Source organism: Drosophila yakuba, chromosome 3L, assembly GCF_016746365.2.
Source record: "Drosophila yakuba strain Tai18E2 chromosome 3L, Prin_Dyak_Tai18E2_2.1, whole genome shotgun sequence".
Taxonomy (NCBI): domain Eukaryota; kingdom Metazoa; phylum Arthropoda; class Insecta; order Diptera; family Drosophilidae; genus Drosophila; species Drosophila yakuba.
In genome coordinates, this window is record NC_052529.2 from 22202384 (window position 1) to 22225182 (window position 22799).

At 41.4% G+C, this 22799-nt stretch overlaps 1 protein-coding gene across 1 annotated transcript; it reads right to left on the reverse strand.

The window, feature by feature from the left end:
- Positions 1-371: 371 nt before the first annotated feature.
- On the reverse strand, positions 372-1795 carry LOC6535130. Its single transcript, XM_015195549.3, has 2 exons — positions 1267-1795; positions 372-682 (listed from the first exon to the last, which is right to left on the reverse strand). Exons 1-2 carry the CDS (start codon positions 1403-1405, stop codon positions 387-389), a joined length of 435 nt encoding a protein of 144 aa, XP_015051035.3. The 5' UTR covers positions 1406-1795; the 3' UTR covers positions 372-386.
- Positions 1796-22799: the final 21004 nt, after the last annotated feature.

The window sequence follows — 22799 nt, forward strand, 5'->3', positions numbered from 1 at the left end:
CAGACGAAGCTCATGACCTTCTAAACCGAACGTCTGATTGCCTCGAGGCATCGAAGTTCATTTGAAGCCAATGTACAAACGTCGCGTCGCTTGGTTGTTCTAATAAAAGTAAGTAGGAGGGAGAGTAAAAATGGTTTAGAAATTTACTGTTGAAATTTCGGTTGTATTTCATTCCTTTCACGGTTCGAAATAAAAGAAAAATTCTGGTATTATTGTATAGCCATTATTTTAGATATTTAAAAGAACCATTATTGTCTATTGCTCTGTAGTTGAACTTAAAAAGAACCATTATTGTCTAATGCTCTGTACTCAAGTTTATGTAGCAATGAATAGTGGCAAATATTTTATGCAATGTTTAGGAATTGTGCTTCCGAATCGGATTTTTTTCAGACCATAACTCGACATTCAATATTTGCGTTTGCTGGAGAGAATCCGACCTGGGTCCCAGAGGCGAAGACGGGAGAATTATACAGTAATTGGGTCTTTATTCGTAAGTAAGCAATGTGTTCTATCGCTTCAGGGTGGCTGCAGTCCTCAAGGCGAGAGGACGGCTGGTTGGCTCTGGGCGTCTTGTCTCGTTCCCAGGGCCGTACAGCTCCACGATGGATGCGGATTGACGCCGGACTCCCGAGATGGCAGCTCAATAGTCGTCGGGTCACGCGGCCGCGAGTACCTCCACTGCCTGTGAACGGGAAATAATGGGAAAGAGACCAATTACCAAATAAGGGGAAAAGTTTGTGAGGCCGGTCAGGTCTACAGATGAGAACAGTTTTAGTTGCCGGTTAGGTCTACTAATGATAAGAACAGTTTTTAGAGGCCAATCAATTATAAGAACAGTTTTAGAGTCCGGTTAGGTCTACTAGTTACGAGAAGAGTTTTAGAGGCCGGTGGGGTCTGCTAATAGTGAGAATGGTTTTAGAGGCGGATCAGGTCTACTAATTACGAGACGAGTTTTAGAGGCCGATCAGGTCTACTAAGAGGAGTTTTAAAGGCCGCTTAGGTCTACTATAAGAACAGTTTTAGACGCCGGTTAGGTCTTCTAATTACGAAAGGAGTTTTAGAGGCCGGTGAGGTCTAATGGTGAGAAGGGTTTTAGGACCGATCAGGTCTACTACGAGGAGTTTTAGAGGCCGGTCAGGTCTACTATAATTTAAACACGCGGGCCGGTGAACCGAGCCCGAGAATGAAACGTAAAACACAAAGACTCTATGATTAGTTAGTTCCCATGTCTTTACCCGCCTCCTACGGCTCTGTTGAACTCCTTACCGCTGATCCTTGGCCGTTGGTCCGTTTCTGCTAGCTCCTCCTGGAGGTCTTTTCGCCAAACGCTGGCCGAACTGAATGCCCTACGGAGGTCTGTGGTGCGCCTTATATAGCGGTTTGGCGGAGGATAGTGTGCCCGCATATCCCAACCGAATGTAGGCTCATGTAGAACACTGTATGCCACAAATTATTCCCAGAATCTCACTAAAACAAAACTAATTCCAAACTTCGACACATCCGTATAAATCCCTGTCTCAAGTGAATGATTGTAATGCCTAAAAACTGGTCCACTGAATAACGCTTTCATTACGCTTTCTAAAACTACTTCATGTCTACATGTACATCCTTCCACAAGATTACGTCATCCATGTACAAAACCGCGTCATCGCTTTTGACCAACTCCCATATAACCGCCATGATAAACCTGGTAAACACTGCTGGAGAGTTAGTTATATCTGGTAACGAACGAGAAAGTACTAGACTGGGTCGTGAAAACCTTTCCGCGATACAGCTTCTCGATCACGCAACCCATGTGAGCTGGAAGGAAAATTATATTTGACAATGTTTATAACCGTTTATAACTGTCTTAGAGTAAAGGGGTATACTAGCTGTTACAGGCAGAAGAAAGCGTTTCCGACCATATAAAGTATATATGTAAACGCTTGATCAGGATAAATAGCCGAGTCAAACTGGCCATGTCCGTCGGTCTAAGTGTCTAACCGTATGAACGTCTCCGTTTCTGACTCACTATCACTAGTCAATCCATAATACTGGAAAGACAGCCGCCCTTACTAACGCCGCCATTCGAGTGGGCTTTCAATAACGACCGGTCGCTGCCCGATAAGTGAAGCAAAAATAAGAACTTTGACAGACCGGAGTCCAGATTACGAATCTTCACCTGTTCAACTCCACGTGTCTTGCCATATTTATGGTAGGTCATATCCTCTGCCGAACCTACGAAAATAGCATAGCCAGCTTTTGTAAAAGATAACGCTAACGGCTTTAAATTGTTTAGTTAATGACAAAACGTATATATGTACATACGAAAAACCGGCTTTCTTAATTATATGAAATAGGCAGCTCGTTTTCATTTCATTTATAACAATGGCTTATTTCTCAAAGTCGAGTGTAGTCGATTATCAGAAATCAGAAATTCTTAACATTTTCTGAAATATCTGTAAAATTGTGATAAAAATAATAAAATGGAAACAAGGTAAACAGGGTATTTGTGGCTTGTTATTCCACGCATTTTTTCTGCTATGTATACATCGATAACCAGCGCTGACCTTTTCCACTTTTAAATTTTGTTTCGGACAAGTTTTCGCTGCTAATGGCTGTACGATGAGACATTTAAATTGTGATTAACATTCAAAATGTTCAATACAAAAATTTTTAATTTGTAGGAAGAATAGTAAACGCAAAAATAAAAGAAAGAATCAGTAATTTTGTACAATTGCGATCGGATTTTAAGTGGTCGATGGTGAACAAGAAGTTTAAGAGGACGGCCGTCTTGGAGTGAAAAAAAATATATACATACATATACATATATGTACATATATGTGTATATTATGTAAAGATCATTTTTACTACCACAAAGAGAAGAGTGATTTTTAGAATGCCGAGTTGTGGAAGAAAAAGTCAGAAAGTTAGGTTAACCTTTATATATAACGTGCATGATAGTGATGCGTACCCAGCTTCTCAGTCTACTATACGGTTTCGACCCTTTAAAGATAGTTATCTTTAGTCCATATCTTTAGTCCTTTATTCCTTACTTAAGACAGTTTTATTGGATCCGTCGACAACAATGCTAAATAGTGTTCTCCGAATATTTCTACTGGAATATCTCCTACTTTCTAAACAATTGCCGATACTTTAATCGTTTAATGCGTCCTTTGTTTTGGCAGAAGGAGGAAAAAGCTACGGGATGCCTTGAAATTTCGCAGCTCTGCGCTTATTCTTTTATGCGTTCATAATAAGACTTGAAAAGTTTAGGTGTTACCTATATTGAATTTTAACTAGACGAGCTTTCTTCACGGCGCACTCGAAGTGGTTTAAGCTATAGTAGCTCGCCGCTTATTTCATACAGTTGAAAAGTAATAGTTTAAATCGCCACTGCAAGTGTACTTTTGTAAATTTCGAAACAAAAAATTAAATGAGGTATTTGGCACTAAATTCTTAAATTTCAAATACAAAGAAATCAATTTTTGAAATGGTTTTCTTGATACAAAAAGACCAAAACATGGACGTTTTTTTTAATCCGCAGCTTATTTCGTGCGTTCCTTTGTATTTAATATATGGTCTTTTAGACCTAAAGATTGAGGATTTGTTTGTTATTGTGACATTTTCAATGTCAATATATAATATATGTATGTATGTACATATATGTCGAAGCGTCATTTGCTTCAATATTCTTAGCACCTCGAGCAGCGATTTCCTTTTGTTGGTGCCATCGTTCAACTTGTCGTCGTTTCACAATTAATAGTACTAGCAGTATTCTACTAAGACTGACTTCTCTCTTTTTATGCACGCTCGCTCGTCCCCAAAATCTATTGCGCAGCTTGCTCGTGTCACACTTGCCATCCTGCGATTTCGCACACACAGCCAATAGCCAGTCCAGTCTCGCTTACACCCTTCTCCAGGTTCACAGGACGAACCAAAGGAAAAGCAATAACGTTTTTTTTTTGTTTTCTCTATCCTTCTTTATTACAATGTTGTCACATACAATATTCATGTTGCTGTACTAAGTTCAAATAATGCTATTTATTTTTTATTGACAATACTCGATAGTGTAATCACTTAAAATAATAAAAGACTGGAGCAGTACTTCCTAATATAGATATCCAGAATTTAGAAAATACGATTAAGATAGTAGAATTCAGAAAATCAGGAATGCTCCTACAATTCTCCGACATATATATATTCTGAGTTTTCGAGCATAGTCACACTTTAATAACAAGATTCGGAATATCGAAACGCTTCGAACAATTGACAGTGGAATTTCTAAACATAAAGATGGAAAAAGTCTGCGCATTATTGTAGAAATTGCACCCAAGCAAGGTGCAATATATAATATAACCGGATATAGTACAAACGGATCGAAAACAAAGACCGAAAAACTCCAATCAAAATTTTGAACGACCACGAGAAGCGCGTTTAGTCCGGAAAATTAAGAAAATACCGAAACTATCGGCTCCAAAATTAGCCTCAGAGATCGAGGAGAAAATGGGCAAAAACACACAATTTGAAAAGTCGAGTAGCACGAAAGAAGCCCTTTATTAATTAGAACAAGAGGAACAGTTCGAGTTCCCCGAATATCAGATTGCCGTTACTCAGCTAGTTGAAAGTGCGAACACGAAATTTTGATATTTTTCTGGCATATTAAAAGAAATTTGATTTAATTCCTTTTATTCCTCTCGGGAACTTAGGGCTTCTACGAGAGCTTTCCATCAAACTCTATTTTGAGCTCTCTGTTTTGCACTTGCCCATGTGGTGTTTATTTGGGCTAGTTCTTGGTGAGCGGTTCTTCTCCAGGTTGCTCTTGGCCTTCCAACTTGCCTGCTTCCTTGGGGGTTCCAGTCTAGTGCCATCCTCACTATACTACTCGGGTTTCTTCTGAGAGCGTGCCCTATCCACATCCATTTTTTCTTCCTTATTTGTATGTGAATCGGGGACTCATCTGTAACGCGCCACAGTTCTGTGTTGGCTATTCTGTTTGGCCAGAACACCCCACATATGACTCTCAGAAATTTGTTGCTGAAAGCCTGTAGTTTCTGCGTTGTTTTCTTCGTGGCGAGCCATGTCTCACTTCCGTATAGCAGTATGGATTAAAAGAAATAGGGGAAAAATCGATTTGCCAAACATTTCTTTGCCACGTCCACCCTAACGCTCACAAACCGCCCAAAACTGCCACGCACACATTTTTGAAAAGTGATTTGATATTTATACCCGTTACTCGTAGAGTAAAAGGGTATACTAGATTCGTTAAAAAGTATGTAACAGGCAGAAGGAAGCGTTTCCAACCATAACAAGAGAGAACGCTATAGTCGAGTTCCCCGACTATCTGATACCCGTTACTCAGCTAGGGAAAGTGCGAAGGAGGTCTTCAACACTGACAGTTTTTGGCGGTTTGTGGGCGTTAGAGTAGTCGTGGCAAAAAGTTTTTTGGTAAATCGATAGAAATTTACAAGACTAATATAAAAATTAAAAAATATCAATATCAAGAATATATATACTTTATATGGTCGGAAACGCTTCCTTCTGCCTGTTACATACTTTTCAACGAATCTAGTATACCCTTTTACTCTACGAGTAACGGGTATAAAAATATTCCTATATCAAGAAATCGCGGAATTTTTAAAAATAAAATCATTTAAATGCAGCAAAACGTTAAAGTTCTAAAAAAAATTTTTACAGGAATGAATTTACCTAGTACCAGTAACCAGCAGTCTGGTCTCAGAATCTTCAATACGGATTGCTAAATTTATTGAGCTATTACCCCATCCTCGTTTCGTTAAATACTGAATATCTCAATTTAATGCGACCTCACAATGTAGGCATTTTGGGGTGTCATTAAATGCTTTTTTTTCGCCCTTTTGGTTTGACGGCCTAACGAGGCGCACAATCAACCACTAATTAATGGATTCAAGGTGCTTAATACGCAGGAAGTAGCAGGAAATTCCATTAAGGAGCAGGACAATCTTTGACATTGCCCTCTGACCTGGAGGGCTGTTGAACTTGAGCTCTATTTTTGTTAACCTGGTCTGGCCGATAAGGTCGCAAAACAATTGGCAAGTTTCATCGACCGTCGCGATTCGAATTTCTAAGTATTCGCCAAGACACCCAGGTGAATTTTTTAATAATAAAGCACCTTTGTGCATAATTTGAAAGGTTTGCTCTTTGTCCTGGCCCTATTAATAAAAGGCAACGTGGGAGTGCTGCAGCTTATTACTAAAGTTGATTCCTGGCAAATGCTTTGCGGGCCGGCGACAATTGCCGTTTAACGTTGCCAAGTCCACAATTATGCGCGCTGCTAGTCAAATAGGGGGTGGTGCCCCACCACCTGGCACTGCCTCATCCCCATCGCCCCCAACTGAGGTGTTGTTCTTCTCCGCACGCAGGATGAGAATCCTGTGAGTGTAGTGCAAACATTTTGCAATTTTCAGTCTAACAATGGAAAGCAATTACAAAACAAACTCAGCGCTAAATGAGTGTGTGGCAACATGGTAAACAAAATGTGATGAGAGGCATTGGGGGAAGGAGAGTTGGGGAGGTGTGCCGCCATAGGGGCGTCCCTGGTGATACTAGAGTACACATGATTGGGACTGTTGACGGGCATGGGTGATGCCTTGATTGGATACACTTGAAATGATTCCTTTGGCAGCACCCTCTTAATTTTAGTATATTTATGAAAAGCACAAGATTGGTAATAAAGAGCTTAAAGGATTTTCCGCCAAAGTAACACTTAAGTCTAGACAAAATATTATAATAACTTGAACTACACAGCCAAAATTAGGTTTAAAGATGTAAAGCTTGAAATTAATTTACTACTTCTACCTGCCCTTAGTCGTTGGAAATTGCGTGCTGCAAGTTTTGCCTTTAGCGTTGAGACCATAAAACAAGCGACAAATAATTGCGCCTTCATACAGAACTCGATATATCCACGGACAAAAGTTGCGTTCCGGGTTTCCCCAGGTGGCCGGCCAGGCAAATTAAAGCCACTGAGCCCGCCAACTAAATATGCCATGAAATGTTGCCAACGGATGTCGTAGCCCTTGTCGTCCAGCTGCAATCGTAGCTCCAGGAGCTTCTCGTGCCGAGTTTTGGTAAAACTTTGCGCTCGAGTCCCAGCGTCGTTTATTGTTGACTCAACTGGCAGCCATTTCCGGCATCCGGGACACCGTAGAAGGACAAAAAGGATCTGCAGCTGGGAAAGTCATAGCCCTGCCAGACAGTTTGTTTTATTCGACTAATTCGCGCTGCAATTTCGCAATTAAATTGTAGAACGTGCCATGGATATGCAAAGTTCTTGCTTCAGTTTATTGGCTCCTTCTTTGGCCGTAGTATATTAACAGTTTCTTGCTTTTCTGGGCTATGCAATTAGGTAAGCACAGCGAAACTTCAACTAAGTCTCATCAATCATAGGCTTATTCCCCAATTGTCTGCCAATCGCATGCTGATCCACTTTGAAGGTATTAGCAGGCGTCGATATGAGCATTTTTGGAAGAGTAATCAATCAAACATATGGATTTGCAAACGCAGAAAAGCAAACCAGACAGACTACCATTAGTGCAGCCCACTAGCTGGAGCTTGCAAGGTATTTGGGCACATGTCGTCGAAGTTAAATATGCGTTGCTACTTGTCAAGCACATACTAGGAGTTCCACAACTTATTGAAAATACTGGAATAGTTTCCCCAGGGCAGCTTATCCCTAGTCCAATGCTGACTGGTGCACCCAGCGACTTGTGCTTAGCCCTGTCATTCAGTCACGACTTTAATATTGCACAGAAAATTGCCAGTGGCTTGCAATCCTTGTTGGCTGTCAACTATTAACAATAACAATGTCGACCCATAAACATAACTCGACTTTAAGAAAGAAGCGCAACAGCAACGTGAAATCGATCATTTAAGGGCTATAGCTTGAATTCTTCTGAAACCAATTACAATACAAGAGAGAACGCTATAGTCGAGTTCCCCGACTATCTGATACCCGTTACTCAGCTAGTAGAAGTGCGGGAGAGAGTTTTCAACACTGACAGTTTTTGGCGGTTTGTCGATAGAAATCGATAGAAATTTACAAGACTAATACAAAAATGAAAAAATATAAAAACATTTTTCAAAAGTGTGGGCGTGACAGCTTTGGGCGGTTTGTGGGCGTTAGAGTGGGCGTGGCGAGGGAATTCATTGGGCGTTGTGGCGTGGCAACATGAATCGACAAACTTGCGCTGCTTCTATGTCTTGGGAGTCTGTATGCTTAATCGGACAGACGGACGGACAGACGGACGGACAGACGGACGGACAGACGGACATGGCCAGATCGACTCGGCTATTGATCCTGGTCAAGAATATATATATTTATATGGTCGGAAATGCTTCCTTCTGCCTGTTACATACTTTTCAAAAAATATATAGTATACCCTTTTACTCTACGAGTAACGGGTATAATTATAAAACAATTTCGCGATAGAACGGTTAGATAGCGTTATTAAAAATATTTTGAAAATAACATAGAAAGCACAAATATGAATGAAAAAGGTTGAGCAAAGTCAAAATAGGAAATCAATAATCATTGAATTATTTTCATACTTGTGCACAAAATATAGCTGGATTTTTAAGATTTAAATATAATTTTGACCTAAAATGCTATGATTTAGATAACTAATTAAAATGGTGCAGGCACAGTAGAAAAAAATGTTCCAGCAGTGGTAACCTAAGTGTTTGTTTGCGTGTTAATTTAAAGTTGGCGGGCCGTAAATTGCTTTACCCAAGCACACAAATCGGTGGACCCATTAAATTGTTTGACTAAATATGCTATCTGAAACATTGCAGCAGCGAATGGGCTGAAGCCCACAAATGCATAATTAAAATGCCAAAGAGAAACCAATTGTTGCTGCCACAAAATGCATTTCCTCATATCATTTTTTGAGCATGAAATGCGTTAATTAAATTGTCACTCGCATTGTTGTGCGCCCTGCTGTCGTGCCATTACCGATTGTGGAATTTTAGAAGGAGCTCATTTAAATACTCCCTTATTTAATGTTCAAATTAAGTACGCAGAGTAGCGTATGTTTGGGGAATGCCAAAGCGATAAGGGTTAAGTGCAGAAGCAACAAAATCCTTCAAGACATTATTTGGAATTTCCCCCTTCGTCGCTTGAGGGATAAAGCCAGCGTTGAATGCGCAGAACCAGAACCAAATCCCATCCAATTATGAGCGAAATGCATTTGCCCCACCAGGAATTTGCCCAACTGGCGATGGCATTAACATCAACAATATAAACAGCGCGTGCATCTGAAGTGTGGCCAACCATCCCCACGTAACCCGACCCAGTCCATCCCAGTCCACCCGCGTCCTTATTCAAGGAGCAGAAAATGCGCGCACTTTTTTCGGGGGGCTAGAGTAAAATCAAGCTTGAAGATCAACAGCAAACGCAAACACGAACAGCAAACTGAGCTGTGTGAACTTGTGTACACAGGGCGGATGGGGATTCTGGGTGGCTGTCTCTTAAGTAACGAATCCGCAGTGGTGCCGGTGGCAGGGTAAAAGATTTCGTTGCATTCCACCCGGCACAAAAGGATACAAATATTGCGAAACTCCCCGCCACTATGCAGATAAATGGTTGCAAAAATTGTGCATTGACAATGTTTTAATTGTAACTTGCATGTGATCTGTGGGACCACTGGGCAACAACTTGTGTTGGCCATAACTTTGGGCCCACAGGAAAGAATTGGCAAAATACACCACACTGCTTAAAGAGTTGCCATGCAATATGTCCACAACAACCTTGATGTATGTATATTAAACATTAAACTTTCTTTACGTATTCGCCTTCCGAGCAGCTCGGCTTACTTGCTTCCCGGAAATCCCGGCTCATCCAGAATGAACTCATGTGTGTGTGGCTCAATGAAGACTGCTGCAAACACGCAGCGGAAACAATTTCCCGAGCATTTTTCACGGTTCCACGGTTAATGTGAATATGCAACTTTTCAGCCTCTCAACAAGAACAACACGAAGAGTCCTCTGATGAAAACAAATGCGGAGCACAATAAAAATCCGGCAATGTTCTGTGTATTCAAAGAATGTTTGAACCCTTTCTTCCCACGTGCCTAGATCGCTAATTTAAGCCTATACAATGTAATAATTTAAAATTATCATATCCGCTGTCAGCAAAAGGAGATGTACTATTGTCTCCTATCGATATTGAAAAATAATATTCATCAGATTTTCCCACAAGTGTTCTGCAGCAAAACTTTAAAAATCAATTCCCAAAACTTGAACTACAACTACAACTCGACTACTTATTTTTATAGAATGAATGCTTTATGCATTTAATGACCCTTTCTTACTCTTCACTCGGACAAATGCTGACCTGAATAAGCCATTTATATTGTGGTTAACGCATGATGGCCATAACTCAAAGGATGGTTAAACGAGCGTTGGCTTGTCAGAGATCAGAGGAAAGCTCTGAACAGCCATTGTATGCCATACATCAAGTATACGCACTGTTTGCCCGACTATTTTACTTCGGCTTTGTTTGGACGAAAAGTACTAGACATAGAGGCAGAGATGGGCGCTCAATTGGCAAGACAAATTAACAACAAATGCTATAAATTACACAGTTCGATAAACAGGCGGCCCAGAAGTGCCCCACTCTTCACCCTCAACGAATATCAACAGGCATTGTCTGTTTGCTCCGAGCACATCCTTGTGTGCAAACGCACACACTTAGGCACGAAGATGTGCATATTTATGTTTAAATAGACAGATGTATGCGGATAAATTAATCTCACAAATTGATGTCAGACAGCATTTGCAATGAGATTGTGCTAACGGCAGGCATTTGTCAAGTGTGCATTATGGTCACGAAAGCCATCCGACCGACGATCATGATCGTGATCAAATTTCGCTAGAAAACCATCACAATTTAATTTCACAATGGCATAAACAAAATGCAGCACTGTCAAAGCCCTAGATAAATGCAGCATGTTTATTTTGGCTTGCAGCCGCCCATCCTCGATGAATTATTCAACCAAATGACCAGCTCAAAAGCGCAACCGAAAGTATTTAGTCACAAACTGTCACATGTGATTGTGACGCATTCAGCTGGTCGGTCTGCCCGAGCAGTTGTCATTTTGTGCCCAGAGTAAATAAATAAAACCAATCAAATAGTAATAAATTCAGTGTGACATTCGGAATGGGAAGGTGCAACTAAGCAGGGTGGGTGGAAGTGTGGCGAGGGTTGATGGTATAGTTTGTGGCTATATTCTTTAAGCTTTTAAGTCAAATACTGTATAATTTTATTTTAGGGAAAAGCGCCTGGTTGCTGGCGATAGAACAACAGAGTTTAGACAATGCGTCAATCGAATGTCACAAATTAATCCGACTTATAAACTCTCAACTTTGTTATATTTTTGGGCTGTTCAGCACAAATTGAAGATTTTAAACATACAAATATGCTTATAAATATTGGGTCAAAAACGAACTTTTGATATCTTGTTGTACCCGTTTGATCCCTAAAAGAAAATATATTTTTATTCAGAACCACTAGCAAAGTCGATCTGACCATGTCCGTCTGTCCGTATGAACGTCGGAACTATAACAACCCTAAATTTAAGAGTTAGAGACGCAGCACAAGAAATTCTAACTAACACAAACTGACCAAAATTCTTTAGTTTTTATTTTGGTCAATATCACAACTTTGACTGGGTAATGATTTAACGTAAGGAATATTTTTATTCAGCACATTTTCAAATAATATATTGTGGTCCCAGCAGCTTTTCACGCCACCCCTGCGACAAGAAAAACAACATTGCTCGTCTTTCTAATTTCATTGCATAAATTAGGTAGTAAAAACGAAATTTTATGTGTTGCTATAAGCTGCCTCGGTCCGGGACTTCTACACCGCTGCCAATTTTAATTCCGAAGTCTGCTAATCGCATCAGGAAGGTGACCCACCCAACGCCTCCCTGGACAAGTAATTATAGCAATTAAAAAGTTAGAGTGATTTGTGTGTGGCAAATTTATCTCTGCTGATTTGATCAGCGGAATGCGCTCAATGGGGCTGTTTGCATTTAATTCTGCGCTGCTGGCACACAATGTCCTGGAAGGAAGAAGTCGACAAGATGTTGTCACCACTACTAATGGAATTAATTGGCTCTCTGTGTTGAATGCTAATAAAATCACTAAGCCCCACAACAAGAACTAACTGTGCGAAACAAATTAGACAAAACTTGAATGCTTTAATTAGATTACTGCCGAAGGGGCGGACTGGATTGTACTCTTGTAAACGAAGGTTGCACTTCGTCGAAATTCATAGCAGAACTACCACCACAGCGCAGATAGTCAATTAGCATAAACTCCAAGAGGATTATGAGGGGATTAAAATAAATGTGGGTTTCTCTCCCAGTACTTAGGGCCTTGTGGTTGGGGGGCATTATCAAAGGTTAAAAGTGAACTTATTATGCGTAGGCCGCTGTTAAATGTTAAACACAATTAATGAGCTACATTTTTCCTGCCTCGGCTTGAATTTAACTACGTCCGCGCTCGAATTTATTAATCCTTCCTCACTAAATGGATAATGCAACTGACCGCTGACCGGTCAAACGACAAAGGGTCGATTCGCCTTTGTCACACTCCGTGCAACAAAAGGACCCACAAAGTACAAGTCGGGCGCCCCCAGTGCCCATTACTGCAGACCAGGCAGCCGTGCGGCCAGCCAAAGGTGTCCGTAATTGTATGTGAAACTTGTTGAAGGCTTCAATTATGACGATTTTACACGGCGTAAGTGTGGTGGTGCCCACATCGCAGGGCAGGAGACCGAGAATTTCGCACGGGGTTTGTACCGCAGCTTATGTACAATGTATTATTCATTACATTTAATCTAACAGTTATTAAAAAGAGACATCAATTTCTATTTTGAAATCGAATAATTCATATTATGCGACTCTGTTTTCATTAAAAAATAGTTCCAGATATTTTCAATGACCAGCTTAGAATCATTCTAAAAATGAGCTGGTGAGGTTAATTGATTAGTTCCTGTCGCTTTGAGACTGCAGCCCTCTTTCGGGAAGCCCCTGGCACACACACCTTCACACACTTTCGCACTGCCACACTTCAACCACACCACATCGCGACTTGCACTTGCCACGATTCAGTAGAGTTCACGGGGTCCTCCGTCGGGGGGACCACGTGGACTTCGTTGTGCGTCTGGATGGTTTGCTCCGTGGTCCGTGCTCCATGCGCCGTGTTGTTCAGCGCCGGCTGACTTGACTTGGCTTTGCTTGGCTTTCATGTTGTTGCTGGAAAATGCTGGATAATTGGCGTAAATAGCAAAACAGCAAATTGCCATTAACTATTGGAAAAATGTTCGCATCGCTTGGCCCGCCTTTAGCTCGGGGGCGGGAAGGGCGTGGCCCTGCTGCTGATGGCGTTTGTGCTGCGTAGGTGTCGGTGATTACGCGAAATGCAATTAAAAATATTTAAGCTGCATGTACAGCAGCAGCAGCAGCAGCTATAACAACAGCAAAAGCAAAGTGCATCAGCAACACCCGAACATAAATAATGTGGAACCGTTTATTAAAGCGCTCATGTGTGCTTAAGTAAGCCAGCAACCTTAAAACTGAAATCCTGCTTTTTGCTGGGGCCTGATCCCTGCTGATTTTTAAAGGTTTTTTCCGCGTGTGTAATACGATCCGCTTAACGCCATGCTTATTATGATGTTTCCGCAGCTCGTAAAGTGGAATTTAAGGCCCCTGCTTCCCGCCTTTTTTGCGCACTCAATGCGTTGGCTATTAATTAACAACGGATAGCGACTGTTTGCTTTTTACACATGCCAAGCACGCAGATTAATAAAGCGATACAAAAGACCGGAATTGTCAGAACGAGAGGGAAGTTGCAGTGCGAATGAGAAGCAATAGGAAAAAATTACGCACTGCATCGAAATGAGACTGAGTGGACTGGAAGGGCTCCTCTGGACATGAAGATTTCAGTAAAGTCTATATTGGATGTGTACATTCCGAGATAAATTCTGAAACCCGATTGATACGCCAGCTAGATTATATTGTACTTTCAATTGTACCCTTTCACCGTCTTACTTTATTTGCTCTATTAATTAAATATATACCAGGTTCTCAATGATATACAATGTATTGCCAAATTACAGTAAGAAACTTAAGCTCTTTCTGTGCTACTTTGTAAGTGTCCACGAAAGCGCAGACCGCTCTGGACTGGATGGAACCTCAACATATTGCGGGTCTCCATAGTTCCTTGCACGGATCTACAAGCCGCGCTAACCCTTAAGGATCGGATTTGAGGCACAACTGGAATCCTTGCTAGCAAAAGAAACACTGTCTATCTACCATATGCAGACTTTCGGATGGCGCGCCCCAACCTTAAGCCAACCATTAGAAATAGGAAATAAATGAAAATATGTGATATAAGATTATAATTGATAATATATGATAGATAATATATCAAGTATTTGAAGATTAAATTCAAACAACGATAACCGCCATTTGCTGGCCAAATTTCGCAGCCAGAATATATACACTGCTTTATTTGCAGCACAAGCCGCCAGACCGTAAGCGCATTTCCAGCCTCGGGCTTGAGCCTGGATTTGAGCCAGCCTCAGATTCGGGCTCTTGATGGTTATTATGTTAATTTACATGTCTGATGGCCCTAAAGCTGCGCACGGCTGCCCTATAACCCATGCCCACGTGAGTGGGAGCGTGGCAGGTGCGACTAATGCATAAATTCTCTATAAACATGTAGATTGCGCTGAGGAACAGGCACACACATACGTCTGTGCCGCTCAAAGTATGCAAAGTTATGTGCCAGCCTATGCGCAAAGCTCTGACTTGTCCCTAACCGCGACTTCCCTTGACTGAGCAGCCGCGCGTGCTTTATATGCCAAAAACAAAATGAGTTTCTCGCATGCCTGCCTAACGCTTCCTGTTGGAAAGCGGAGGTGAAGCCGTGAGCAGAGCTCGTGCGGGGCCTGGAAATATCCTGATCCCATTTGCGATCACCACACTTTATTGAATTCTCAGTATTCAGTCTCGTTTTTGGAAGCGGAAGAGGTTTCCGCAAAGAACATCGAAAAATATTTGTAATTTACTGAATTTTAATCATATAAGTACTCGTTACTTTTAGAGTAAAATATAATACTAGATTCGTTGAAAAGTGGGTAAGAGGTAGAAGAAAGCGTTGTCGGGTATCAGGTAGTCGGGGAACTCGACTATAGAGTTCCCTCTTGTTTTATTTTGCAACCCATTAATTTTCAACGCCCCTTAACTGCACAGCAAATAAAACCTCAATAAATGTAACCACTAGCAGGCTGTGCTATTGGGCATATGATAGTATATTGAGTATATGATAGTCGAATAACTCTATTACGAGTATATCTTTCACTTTTTCTCTTATTTCATTTATCAACTATTTCACTGATTTTAACTCTTATTTGCCAGCAGCTGCACCAAAACATATCAACTATTTCTACATACAAATATGTGAGATTTATCCCTGAACTCACGCACTCACCTCGGATAAAAACAACGTTCCCAACAGGAGAAGGCTCACCTTCGGGGGAAGTGAAGCTGATGAGGGTGGTCATAATTGAGCTAAAATAGTTTGCATAGAAATGCAAATTGTCGCATATCCTGCACTTTTCCATTTAGCGTCGAACATTTCCAGCCAGCTGCTGCTGCCAGCGACAGAGGCACAAATTTGTTTGGGGCCTTATCCTTGCAGCGAATCTCTCTGGCAGCAAATAAATGAGCGCAAATGAATGTTGGCCAATTTTCTGTTTGCTACCTATTTAAATGCGGGAAAATCGTTAGCGATTGTTTCTGTAGCTGGTGATGCGGTTCGCAGGCAAATATTGCATTAATTGAAACGCAGCCAAGCGGCGATGGAATTCTTTGGGCCCGCACAAGTGAAGAATTAAGCAAGGTTAGGGTTCGGCAGCGAAACTAGAAAGTAGAACTTGCCTCATGTCAAGAGTAAATTAAGAAATCCACAGATAATGTCGAGACACATGCCAGAATAATTCATTCGAATACGACAGAAAAGTCATATGTCTGCATATTTTCCTCATGCTTTTAAGCCACAATGGTTTGACGCAGTCTGCGGATTAAACCGAGTCAAGAAAATATTTTCCCATACTAAACGAGTGTTAAAACAGTCGAGAGTGCCGAGTAAAGTTACCAGAGACAAGACACGGATTTAATGAGATAAATTTTTGATTCAAGCATTTTTGCAGGCCAAGAGGCAGCCACCGCACGCAAGGGAACTATTTTCGTTTTATGAGATTTTATCTTATTTAATTTAAACATACTTTTTGCATCCTCTACTTGGTACCCTTCATCCACAGCCCTGCGCCATACTCCCTGCTCCCAGCCCTCTGGCTGTCAACGGCAGCTTTGTCCTTTGCGCTGCGCGCTGCAAACAATTTAAAGACAAAAGTTGGCCCAAGTATTAAAAGTTTTCTAGCTACTTGTTAGTTAAATAATAATGCATAAAAGGAATTCCGAATGCAGCAGCTCCTTCAGCGCAAATGCAATTAAATGGCGACCGCACCTGCAGTCGAATTAGCCGCCCTCAAAGGAAACAGAAAAAAGAGGAGCAAGGATGCGGTGCCTAAGGCGCTTTTGTTGTTGCTTGGGGTATCTGCACTTAGGCGAAGGAAAAGCATCAGCCGCAGATCCGGAAAGCCTTTCTCGGCCAATAATAAACCAAATTGGCAGGTTAAGTCGCGAACCGCTTTCCAAGCCCTAAACCGTTTCAAATGTGAAATAATTTCCCGCCCAGTCCCTGTCGAAATCACATGGCGCCAGGACCAACAGAGCCACCAAAGGACATACAGTGTCTTTGGGATTTCGGGTCCAGACCGTCTGGTCCTCGGTGTTTTTTTTCTTTCGGCTTTTGGCCTGAGGCCATAGACAAACATGCTGAGCATTTTTATATATATATATTTTTTTTTGTACCGAGAATTTACGACTTGGACATGTTAATATGTACGGATCTATATGACGCATTAAGTTGTGATTTATGCAAACTTATTTAATCTCAACAATCATATAAATCTCAAAACATTATGCGTACATTGAGTTTTCTTTTGGGGTTTCCTCCTTTAGTTTTCAGTTAAATTTAGTTAAAGCTTTATTAAAAATTACTCTCAGTTACTCTACGAGTAACGGGTATAACAAGAGAGAACGCTATAGTCGAGTTCCCCAACTATCTGATACCCGTTACTCCGCTAGTGGAAGTGCGAAGGAGAGATTTTAGCACTGACAGCTTTTGGCGGTTGGTGGGCGTTAAAGTGGGCGTGGGAAAACGTTTAACGGTTTTTAGGCGTGGCAGAAATTTTTTTTGCAATTCGATAGAGATTTACTAAACTAAATATAATAAACAAAATATCAAAACATATTTCAAAAGAGCGGACGTGGCAGTATAAGGCGGTTTGTGGGCGTGGCAACATGGGTCAACAAACTTGCGATGAGTCTATGTCTCTGGAGTCTCCATGCTGAATCTCAATTCTCTAGCTTTTATGGTTCCTTAGATCTCGACGTTTATACGGACGGACATGGCCATATCGATGGAGCTATTAATGCTGATCAAGAATATATAATACATATATACTTTATATGGGCGAAAACGCTTTCTTAGTAGCAGGTATAATTAGGCGTTAAGTCAAGATGGTGAACCTTTTTATGGAACTTCCGATAATTTAAATTTAATATCCCTATTAAGCTACAAAAATTACTGTGCCATTACAACATTATTATGCAGAGCATGATCAACATTTTATCCGGGTTTTCAGCTCAGAGTTACCCAAGTATTTCCCGGCATGCGAACTGTGCTCAATTTAAGCTTTGGCCCACAGCAACGCAAAAATGCACAACAAAACCAACCACAACTAATTAAGTGGAGTGGCGAAAAGGGAAACCAAATTGATGTGGTCATCATCAACTTTTATGGAGCCTCGCTTCGGCGAAAATCCTTAAAAAGGCTGGCAATTTGACAAGAACCTATACATACACACTGTCTATATGATATATTATATATATGTATGTATACTCTATTATGACGGCCCCTTTATGAGTTCAGATTTGGCTAAGAGGACAGAGGTCATTGATATGCCCACAAACTGTCAAACGAAAATATTCTGTGGAGGAAAGTGGGTTCGCAAGCCGGAGCGTAGCATGACAATGACGACCCTTGGCCCAGGATATACCACGGAACTTCCTTTCACACGCACACACTCACAGATGCACACACTGACACACTGGCGACCTTTGGGCGTTTGGTCAACTTCCGCCCCAAGCCAACCGGAAGTGAGCCAAACAGTTGCCGTTGAGCCCTGTCAACTAACGGAAGTGGCAAGGGGGATGGTTTGCCCCCGGAGTCACCTGATCAAAGTTATTCCACTGACAGCAAAGCCCCGAAAGCCTGACAAATGCAGACGCAGTATAGTGTGTCGAGCTGCTCAAAAAGTTCCAAGTCCGGTAAATCCCTATGAAAATGTAATACGTGCAGAAGTTTGGCAATTCAGTGTATTAAATAAGACCGCTTAGAGTTTAAATGCATTTAATATGTGAACAATATATGGTTACTCTTGTCACAGTAATGAAGTTCTTAGTCACGTGGTCAAAATACCATAAAGTATCTGTAACGAATAATAAAGCATTGGAGAACGGTATAGTAAAGTTCCTCGACTATCAGATACCAGTTACTCAACCAGTCGGATTGCGAGAGAAATATTAACAAATCTGCAATCTTTTATTGAATAGTTCCCGATATTACAGCGCTCACATAGACGTGGTCAGATCGAATTGAACTAATGCTGGTGTTAAGATAAAACTCCATTTTTGTTATCGTAAGATCTTTAATATTCATGAAATCTCACTTTTTGGGCCTTTTCCAAGGAATTCATGGAGTCAATTATGAGTTTAGCTCTGCCTTTCGCGCCTTTCATCTGGCCGCTTTCATCAAAAACTCTGTTAAACCCGCCACCTCCGCCAGTTTGGCCCTTCAGCAAAACGAAATTTTGCAGTTAGCGCGCCATAACTCACACGGATCAGGTTATTAGCGTAATGCAGCCGATGCAGACGATTGTCGCACAAGGAGTCAAGATGTTGGGCGGAGAGCGAGGAGGGTGGATGTGCATAACCGCAACGTATGCGAGCGACAAAGGAGCACATAACCGTGACAAATGGGACTCGGTTTCTGGACAGGTTCAGCAGCGGAGTGTCTGGGTTTGCATTTGAAATTTATATTGCAGGCGTAACTAAAGTCGGGCGAACCGCATCCACGCCGCTCGCATCTTTCAGATTTGCACATCGAAATTGCCATTATGAAAATGCTCAGCGAGCTGTGGTGAGAAAACCATTTTGAAATTATAAAACGCCGTCGGTCCGGGCATTAGAGCTGACGTAAAATTTAGTGTGAATTACCTCAAGCATCGGCAATAACTCAACCCAGTCAATAAAAAATAGGAGCAGCAGCTGTAGGGGATCGGGAAAAAGCACTTCATAGCTTGTTTTGGAAAACCAAAAGCGCATAACAAATAAATTTCTTCAGCATAAAACCGTATTTACGACCCGGGCATAAACGGCAAATTGTCGCATAATATTTATTTGAGCAAAACAGATATCAAATAGGGCTAAACCCCACATAAACGAGGGGCGGAACGCAAATGGAGATGATTTGACAAACGAGATTCCTCGGGCGTCATTTCTAATAAGTCCTAACCAGTTTCGATGGAGGAAGAGCTTAGATTTAGATTTAGAACGGAACAGATGACCCCAATCTGCAAAATAAATACGTCATAAAGTGCAAGGGCATGAATGAAAGAAACATGAGAAGAAAGCGACACAAAATTGTTTACTGGTTTTGGTTAAGATTGACATTTACATTCTGTTGAGCTAAACAAACAAAGCCAAACTGATACCACGAAAAAATCGTCTGTTCTGACTTTACTTACCTAAAAGTTTTTTAATTTGAACTAGTTTAGAAATTGAAAAGTTATGTAAATAGTAAATAGGTTCGCAACTGAGCGACCCCAATTCTTACATTGTTAAACATACCACATTATCTAGACTCTGGGTATAACCGTTTCCAAGTCCGTGCAAGATGGATTTGGATTATTAAATTATCAAAGCATCCCGAAAAACATTTCGAATTTAAATATTCATGAATGAGAAGCCGGTCGTAAAGCGCAGACAATTTGCATATGTATGCATTGAAGACGAAGTATTCCAGGACTTTTAGGAGGAGGTTGTCGGTTAAAAGCAGCTGACTCACAGAGCACATAAAAAAGGAGCTGAGAACGGGAGGAAAGTCAAACACCTACCTCTTATTACGACATCCTACGCATCAAATGACACGTTTTAGCACCAGCACAAGTGCAGCGAACGACGCTCACAGACACGCTCACCAACCATGACCACTGCAACATCAGAAGCTGCAGACGTGGATGCCACCATTGTGTGATGCACTGGAAATATATGGGAATATTCGATTTACAAAGAATACCTGGACAATTGGATCATGAATTCATATTTCGTCATCTTTCGATACCCGAATGTTATTTTTCCTATGACAAAATAAAAATATATTTCAGTAGTGCACCTCATGTTTAAACGAAGAACAAATTATATTTCTGTGGAAACGATAGATATGTATACGGATTTTTTCTGTCTGTGTGCCTCTACGTCATCCGCAGTTCCTCGTAGAACAATTTGGAAGATTTTGATGAACGTGGAAAGAGGAGCCGAGATTTCGATATACAGCCGAGTGCACATTGACTATAAACCGCATTTTTAGGTGCCCCACGGATTTGGGACGTCGGGATCTAAAAGAGCGGCTAAACTCATTGAGCTAATGCTTCTGAGATGGCTATTGCTACCATACATGTTCCAGGATAGTAACTGCCAATGAAAGTGGCCAGGACAAACAACCAATTAATTGCAATATCTTTTTATCTATGAAACCCTCTATGCATATCGTTTTTAGACGCACATCACAATATTTTTATTGAAGCATATATGTACGTTAAGTGAATTGAGAGATGTAGTCCTGGTAGTTTTAGCTGGAAAGCAGATAGACATATGTACATTGAAAATTATTTTCAAAAATCGGATTGGCCAAATATTGATTGGGTCACCGAAATATGGACTACGCCTTTAATATTAATGATTGCAAAATGCAAAGACCGAAAGATATTGCGATATTTCAACTTCCACAAACTTCCACAACTGAAACCTAATTGCAAACTCTTCATGAACATGAGATTGCTTTCTCTTCAAATTACTTTTCATGCTGTTCTTATGGCTCGTATTTCACTTATGCTTTACATCAACGATCCCTCTACACTAATCACACTGTTTCACACCCTTCCAGTCCGATTCGAAACAAATCGGAACTCATCCCGACTTTAGATCCGCATCCATTTCATGTTGCACTAACATATTTCTGTGCTTTCATCACACATCCCTCGGCGAGACACAAGCGTTGAAAATCTGCCCAATTCGTTTGCTTTGATTGCGAGCTTGTTCCAGACCGAAACCAGTAGCATAACCAGAAACACCTCCGAAGCCACAAGTTCCTTTTACCGAGCTAGTCAACATTTAACTAACTATTTTTTCACACGCCCGAGATCCAAACATCCCTGCGCTCCACTGCCCAACTCTACATATATCCCGCCAGTTTGCTCCCTTTTTGCCAGTCACTTTTAAATTAAGCAATTTGAAATGTTGACCACGGAATCTTTCCTTTCCTTTTCTGCACTTTCCTTTCCTTCACTTCCAAGCCAGACCGCAAAATGTTGGCCCACAACTTGTGTAGAGTGTCACGGGTTGTAATCGCTCGTTGTAGGTGGCTGTAACTTGGTCAGGAACAGGACCATCGGACCATCGGACCATCGGACCATCAGTTCTTTGGAGGACCAGTTGCAAAGCCGTAAAGATAGCGCCACAAACATACAGAACACCCAAGAGTGGAAAGGATGTGGATGAATCGTGTCGAAGGATGAGTCGATGGCCAACTAACTACCATTTTTTGATTGCCCGTGTTTTGTAAGCGCGCTGGCCATTTGCTTTACCACCTCAACTACGTCCATGGCCCACACTCTAGAAGTCGCCCATCCAAACGTGGACTTTGGTCAGCTCAGCACTGCCGAGCTATTTTAATTTCACTTTACGGTTTCCAAACACGAAATCCTTTTTGCCACTAGGTGTTCAGCCAGGACTCGTTTTTTATCGTCCGGCATGCCCTGTTCCCCCGCAGGTGTGTTTGTTTGGGTCCCCTGTTTGTGGGGTATTAAAAAGTGAAATGGTTGAATCCGAAACCCCAAAGCGGAGGTAGAAGGATGCCAGTCATATGTGTGTATGGAGAGAACGAGAATAGGGAGCCATTCCATGCCAGAGACTCACCCAGATTGGTCTCGCCCTGAATTTTAGTGTCCAGGGTCGATTAGGTACGCCTTTCGTTTTGCGGCTTGGGTTACGCAACGATGATCTGAGCACATCTAATCCGTAGTAGGATGCACCTGCGTTAATTCGGTAACCTGCTTACTTCTTTGAAATAAGCACCAAATAATTTAATCGGTTTACGACGCCCGTCCTGCCTCAGCTTACAGGAAATTAAGTAGGCAACCACAAGCAACCAACCAGAACGGCCGAAGTCCCATGTGAAAGGGGCGCCGTCAGCATGAGGATGGTAAACAAAGTAAATAAACTCGGAAGGCAATCCCAATTGAAAGCGACAATATTGTTTTTAATGATTCTCATAGCCCAGACGTAGCGACGGAATCTTTTTGGGGG